Raw genomic sequence first — 7,858 nt, 5'->3', positions numbered from 1 at the left:
TCATTACTTTTCTTGTTTCTCTTGTATGTCAAAATGTTGTTTTAAATTATGTATTATGATGTAGTATGACCAATTATGTATGCTTTTGTAATGTTTTCAATGAAAAAGGTTATATTCTATCATTGGAATGGAATTGTACATTGTAATGGAATTGTTATTAAACTTGGTAGTATAAAAGATAGTAATAAACATTGTAATGGAATTGAATCATTGTAATTAAATCGTTAGAATTGAATCATTGGAATGGTAGTATACAAAACTTGTAATGTTATTGTGAATCATTGGAATGGAATTGTTCAAACAATGTAATGGAATTGTGATTACACTGTAATGGAATTGTGATTACAGTTGATATTCTAAAAGATGGTAATAAATTATAAACAATACAAATGGTATTAAAAAGATGTGAAAAAGATGGTAATACATTATAAACATTCTAGGGAACATTGACTTTAAAAGATGTGTCAAAAGTTTTACATAACATAGTTAAACATTCATTACACCCAAAAGATATGCAAAAAGTTAAACACTACTCACTTAAACATGCATTTAAGCTATTCCAACTAGTTTTCAAAAGATGTGCCAAAAGATTCCAAAGTTAAAAGATGTCAGTCAAAGATGCCAAAAACATTAACAACAGTACAATAAGCCAAAAGTTAATCCAACTCATACGGATTGTCATCACTACTTCCTTATTTTCCCTCCCACATCTTTCTTATCTTCAGTTTTCTAATTCTTTCTGAAGGTTTCCTTGCCCTCTTTCCCACTACAATTTGAAAAGATGATATTTCCACTTGATCTTGAACTACAATTTGGTTAGCATCTTCAACTTGAACTTTGCACTTCAGGTTCAACTTCAGCTTGAACTGCAGGGTGAACTTCAATTTGGTTATCATCATGAACTTCAGGATGAATTTCAGGTTCAACTTCAACTTGCACTTCATCTTGAACTTTATGTTGCACTCTATCTTGGACTTCAAGTTCTACTCCATCTTCAACTTCAGGTTGCACATCATTTTCAAATTCAAGATCAAAAGAGTCAACATCACTTTCAGGTTCTATTTCAACTTCATTGTCACTATCAATATCAACTTCATGTGCCAATGTAACCTTCACTTTACCTTTTTTGAATTACTTGTTAGCAATAGCCACAAAACTTAAACAACAAAAACATAACATAAGCTAAAATAAAGATGGAAATAATAAAAATTGATTACTTTGTGTTGGTATGATATCAAGGTTAGTCCATGCCCAATTCCCATTCCAAGGTCCTCAATTAAAAGGTTAATAAACAACTTCCATGTTTCTTTACTTTCCACTGATACAACAGCCCAAGCAATGTGATATATATGGTTATTTTCATCTCTACCTATAGCAGAGAGCAACTGACCTCTGCATATGCCCTTTAGGAAACAACCATCTAGTCCAATTACCCTCCTACAACCTTCAATCCATCCATCCTTCAATCACTTGAAACATACATAAAACTTTGAGAAATATGTGGTTCCATCAGGCATGACATCTACATCCATCTTCACTGTTGATCCAGGGTTAGTCCTTCTTATCTCTTCTCCATAGCTCCATGTTTTTGCATAATGTTCTTTCAAAGTACCCTCTATCTCCTGAAATGCATACTTCCTTGCATTTCTGCATTTACCAACACTTGCAATCAAATTAAATTTCTTACTGACTTTAGCTTTCAACTTCCTTATACTCATCTTTGGTTTCTAAAGTATATGATTCATGAAATGCTTTGCTATCCATTTATAGGTAACAATAGACCCAAATTTGAACACTCTTGAACAATTATGCATATCATTCAGAGATTTAATCTGGAATGATTTTTCACTGCTCATCCAGGTTGCCCACAACCTAAAGGGACAACCTTTACCCTGTTTATTTGTCTTACCTTTACAACATTTTACCAATAACCTTTCATGATCACTTTTCTCATACCATAAATCATATCCATTTTTTACTGCATAGTTGGTGATACACAACTTCAATTCCAATGGATTAGAAAACTTCATACCCAAAACTAGCACCATTTGCTCCCATTCTTGATTCTCATTATGGATAGGGAATACAACATCCTTAAGCTTCCCATTTTTTGCTTCCTCTTCATCATCATCACTAACATGCCCTGAAAGTTTGTCCAAGAATGGGTCTCCAACAGTTTTATCAAAAGTATGTTCCTCTTCATCATCCCATTCATGTTCATATTCCATTGTCATTGAAACTTCAGAATCCTTGTCATCCTCTTCATCCAACTCATCCGACTCATACCCTTTACCACCTGCTAAGAACTCGTTATCAGCCCAATCAAGAATTGGTTCATTTCGGTGGTCAATGTACACATCTAACTCACTCTCAAGACTATCACTCTCCAAACTATAAACAGTTTCCACAAACTCCCAATAATCAGCATCGCTGTCGATTCTTCTAATACCCTCACATAAGCTTTCCTTTCTTATACAGTAGTAGACATTATCACAGGCTCCATTGGTTAATTTCATAAGCCACAAAAGAAACTCTTTATATGTAAATCCCTCAAAATCCATATCACGTACATTTGTTTTTACGGGGTCTAAGTACACAAATGGGTTTGGCGAAAAGAATCCATTGTAATGAAAATTTACAGATACATACATACTTGTAAATGAGGATGCCATGCTAGCAGTCGACTTCAATTCCAACTTCAATTCCAAGCCCTAATCGTCGATTTGATGTATCGATTGATTTCTCACAGAAGAAGGTAATCGAGGTGTGTTAGCTGACGATGACGAACCCTAATTAATTGCGAAAGGGGTGTAATGGCCACGTAATGTTTTCAACCGAGCTAAATCAATGTTACCGGCTAAAACAAGTAATAGTCGGTAATGTTGGTTAATTTTGAACGGATGAAAAAAGTTAATTGGGTAAATGAGTACAAAAAAAAAAACAATATTACCCATATGTGAACATTTGAAATACTTAATTATCTTAATAAGTCAAATTCTCATTGACCAAATAAAAAATAAAGCAATTTGATGAAGAGTATTTATTATAATTCACTATAGAGTTTTTATTATAAGACATAAATAAAAATAAATTTATTCGTATATCTATAACAATATCTCAAACAACTCCAGCTCAAATAAGGGTGACAAATCGTGTTATCGTTTCGTGTTTCTGTCTGACACGACACGAAATGATAAAGTTTTATGTAACACGAACACAACATGACACGATGTCGTGTTTTTTTAACTAACACAAAAATTAACGAATTAAAAAACAACAAACACGATACAACATAAAAAATATAACATATAGTAAAAACTAGTTTTTTTTATGAATACTTTACCAAATATAACACCACAAACATGAAAAACATAATAAAAAACTGTTAAATCGCATCAATTTCGTGTCGAATTTTGAATGCGAACACGACACGACATCGTGTTTTTTACAGTTAACACGAAAACGACACAAACACGAATTAAAATTTTAGTTTCGTCCTAATTTCGGTTCGTATCGTGTATTTTTGTCGTGTCGTATCATAAATTGTCTTCGGTATTTGGATAAAAAGAAATTGAGTGTCTTGTATATGCAATTCAGTGTCTTGTAATGTATTTAGGCAGTTGATGCAGTTCAATGAACAATATTACTGATCAACAAAAGATTTAAAATAGCAGGATAAAAATAAATACAGATGAACAACACAAGTCACAACACATAACAATTACTTGTAGTCATGTGGAGATTTAAGATGAAGTTCGCCTTCTCAGCCTAGCCAAAGTCAACTCCACTCTTAAAAGAACCCAATCTTTGACAACATTCAAGAATCCATAATACGCATGTCTCCATGACTCTTTTAGAACCAACGACCCATAAAAACCCCAAAACCCAAACGCAAAACCAGCCACAATGCCAAAAATGAACCCCTTGTTTATCATCTTATCATTATCATCAGTAACACCATCTGGGTTTGGGTTTCCACTGTTTGTCTCATCACCAGGGCATACGTTTTTCAGTGGAACCCCACAAAGTGCAAGATTTCCAGCGTATGATGACACGTCAAAGCTCTGTAACTGCGTCCCCTTCGGGATTCTTCCCGACAAGTTGTTGAAGGACAAATCCAACACCCCAAGATTACTCAACTCCGAAAGGCTTGTAGGGATTCCACCAAGAAGGTCGTTTCTCGATAGATCAAGAAAATCCAACTGTCTCAATCGACCGATGTCTTTGGGTATTGATCCAATTAAGCTGTTTCTTGAAAGATTCAAGGCAATGAGAAGCGAAAGACTCGTGATTTCACTTGGGATTTCGCCCGTTAGTCTATTGGAAGAAAGATCAAGGCTAACGACAAGACCCAATGTCTTTTGGTACTCCGATTGCCTTCCTTTCCATTGCAGTAATACTTTAAACACAACCCTAGCTGTGATAATAAGTCTGCTTTGATCCAACCCGATTGCGTTGTACTCAATACTTGCTTGCAGTATCCCTTTCTCCCTCATTATCATCCCCGAAATGTTATTGAGGCATTTCGGTATTTTCCAGGTGATATCGTTAACTGAGAGGTCTAAAATTTGAATGTTCTTGAGCTTACATATGCTTGTAGGAATGGTTCCATTGAACCGATTTGATGATAAGCTAAGAACAAGCAACATTGAAAAGCTTTCCCCTAACCATTCAGGTATATTACCCGATATTTCATTTTCTCCAAGATCAAGAAGTAGCAATGAAGTGCAGTTTTGTAAGGACGTAGGCAGCTCCCCGATCAAGCTATTGCCTCGTAAACTCATCATTTTAACAAACTCGAGAGCCCCAATCGAGTCGGGAACTTTCCCGATAAATCCATTGTTTTCAAGGTTGAGAATATTCAGGTTGTTAAGGTTGTTCCAGCAGTTTGGAAGCTCTCCCGACAGTTTGTTATTAGAAAGATCAAGGTGGCTTAAACTAGTTAGGTTACACAAGGAAGAAATCGACCCGGATAAGATGTTGTCATTGAGCTTTAGAGTAACGATGTCAAGAGGAAACAAAGGTAAGTTACCCGAGAAGTTATTTGAGCTCATATCGATTATAGGTTGGTTACCGGATATAAAATCCAAATCCGGAATCATTCCATGCATCTGGTTCGAGGAGAGATTTAAGTAACGAATACCCGGAATCAACGACTCCCAGAACCAACTGGGGACGGAATCATTGATTCCGGCGTTAGATATATCAAGCACGGAGAAGTTCGTTTGAGTTCTTAGCCATCGCGGGAAAGAACTCCCGAGTTTGCAGGATGACAACGAGATGGTTTCGAGTTGAAAAGTTGCAGACCAATCGGAACCGATTTCTAAATCCAACGAATTAAACGACAGATCAAGGAACGTCAAACGAGAAAGATTAGCGACATGCGTTTCAGATATCGTTCCTTGAAAGAAATTCGAAGACGCGCCCAAAGACTCGAGCTTAGAGAGAGGCTCTAACTTTTCAGCTAGAGTTCCATTTAATAGGTTTCTCTCAAAATACAATTCCCGCAAAGAAGCGAAAACAGAAAGATTTGGGAGAAATCCATTGATACGGTTATCCGCCAAATCAAGGATGGAAAGATTCGAGACTTTTTCAAATTTTTCTGGGAAAGATCCGTTCAACTGATTGCGTCCAATGAGCAGTTCCTTGAGAGACGTGAATGTTGTAAAATCAGGTAAATTACCAGTAAATTGATTGTCATATAAATCCACAACTTGTAATGTCCTCTGTGGACCTAAACCAGAGAGTTTATCGAAAAAACTAGGAAGATCTTGATTCAGATTGTTCCCAGATATAACAAGTTCCCGAATGTTGGTCAAGTTCTGAAATGAAACCGGGATACCACCTTCGAGGCCATTGTTGGTCAAATCTAGGGTTTGGAGGTTTTTAAATGTACCAAATGCTTCAGGAATGATACCAAGTAGCTTATTGTTAGATAGATCGATGTAAGTAAGGGTGCTACTAAAATTGAATAACCAAGGGTATATCATAGAGTTTGGAAGATCGTTATAACTTATATCAACAACTGATAAGTTTGTCATGGAACGAACAAATGATTTGTCAGTGTTATTTGGAAGTAAGCAGTTTGCAAGGTGCAACTCTACAAGGGAGGGCAATCTGATGGCGTTATTAAGTAACCCAACAGATTCACTCAAGTCTATATAACTAAGATTTAGGTATTTGAGAGAGGAAAGACGAGAGAGCCAATCTGTGTTCTTCATCACCACAGGTGTAGCTAACAGATCAAGAGTTTGTAAGTTGGAAAGATTGCCTAATTGATGCGGAAATTTTGATGAAGTTAACTCAATGTTAGCGAGTTTGAGGTGTTGTAGTGTTTTGAGGGAACCAAGGAAGTTTGGGATACGAGTGAAACTGTTTCCACTCAAATCTAAATATGTCAAAGAATTTAATGAAAGCAATGAAGAATCAATTTCACCACTGAGACTAAGTAATTGTTCGAGTTCATCTGACCAGACTGCAGGAAGATCAAGTTTAATGACTTGGTCAGTGTTGTTGTTGCATCCTACGCCTCTCCATTTACAGCAATCTCGTGAAGCGTTGTTATTTCTCCATGATTTGAGAAGGGCGTAATCGTCCGTGAGCCCTTTTTTGAATTCCAAGAGTGCCCTTCGGTCACGCTCCACGCACCTTGTTTCAGCATAGTTGAGGTTGCTGCATATGAAAAGGAAAAGGAAAAGGAAATATAGGAGGAGATGCATGAGTGATGAATTTGGTTTCAAGAAATTAATTAAAAGGAGTATGAGATTAATAGTGTTGAAGCTCCTAATTAATCTTTGTGCTATTATATATTTATAGAGTTATGGGGAACATTCTGTTGTTCGTATTATAAGAATAACATGGGATAATGACAAAATAGAGTTGACTATGGAGATTCTTCTCCAATTCCAAAATGTCAAAGGGACATCCTCTTCACAAAACCTTTATTATTATTATTTTTATTTAAACATATAACTAATAATCATGCATACGTAAGACATATTCCGAGTACCAGAATTCACGTCAATTAGAATGAAACAATGTGTCATCACCTGTGCTTTTAAAAGAAGATAAGTTGTAAGTGGCAAGGAACCCTTTTTGAGGTTTCAGTTTGGCTATTATGTGTAACATTCTACACTAAGGTGCTGTCTAAAAAACTTCTTCTAACCACTTATTGTTGCGTCGTTCAGCTGTTTGTTTTTTAAAAGACTTCTGACTTAAAAACTGTTGTGCATGTGTTGCGTGGCGCAACACTTGACCCTCTGCTTTAAACCTCTTCACACATTACTTTAACTTATTTTAACAGTTTGCAGAGATTAAAAAACAAGCAATTTTTTTATTAAATGTTGCAGTCGTTTGGTTCTCCTCTTCTGCTACAAAGGGTTGCAGAGATGGTGTACTGACTTCAGATATTTTCGCTTCGAAAAACAAACGAAAGAGATTGAGAAATCTGGAAAAGCTAGAGCCTAGAAGATATATGACATAAATTTATTTGTGACAATACCTGGTGGCTGCTTTTGCTTGACCTCACACACACCTCAACCATGTGAGGTTTTAATAAACTATGCTTAGAATATGTGTTACAAGGAATGAGATAGGACCTTCCTTGGATAAAACCACTTCATAAGTATACTATATATAACATATATAAAAGATTCTAAAATACTAAAATAAAAAGAGGAGATCGAATAGAAAAGGGAATTAAAAAATGGTATGTTATACCTTCGTTTGGAATAGCACTAGAATTCATGTTAAGTAGCATGAAACAGTTACCCAAAAATTAATTATTCAAGCCGATGGGAATTCACACCTCCCAGTGATGCCTTGTTGAGGCTACATTAATCTCATTTTCATTTCAACC

General features: G+C 35.8%; 1 protein-coding gene across 1 annotated transcript; it reads right to left on the bottom strand.

Annotated features, from left to right (window-relative positions):
• Positions 1-3,675: 3,675 nt before the first annotated feature.
• On the bottom strand, positions 3,676-6,836 carry LOC144997398 (receptor-like protein EIX2). Its single transcript, XM_078957301.1, has one exon. The coding sequence runs from the start codon at positions 6,717-6,719 to the stop codon at positions 3,744-3,746; it is 2,976 nt and encodes a 991-aa protein (XP_078813427.1). The 5' UTR covers positions 6,720-6,836; the 3' UTR covers positions 3,676-3,743.
• Between the last annotated feature and the right edge of the window lie 1,022 nt (positions 6,837-7,858).

Source organism: Lactuca saligna, chromosome 5 (assembly GCF_052625555.1).
Source record: "Lactuca saligna cultivar CGN05327 chromosome 5, ASM5262555v1, whole genome shotgun sequence".
NCBI lineage: Eukaryota > Viridiplantae > Streptophyta > Magnoliopsida > Asterales > Asteraceae > Lactuca > Lactuca saligna.
This window is presented reverse-complemented; position numbering and strand designations above follow the sequence as displayed.

What these genes read in the sequence shown, in the direction of transcription:
- LOC144997398 (XM_078957301.1), bottom strand. Translation starts at nt 6,719, where the DNA reads ATGCATCTCCTCCTATATTTCCTTTTCCTTTTCCTTTTCATATGCAGC.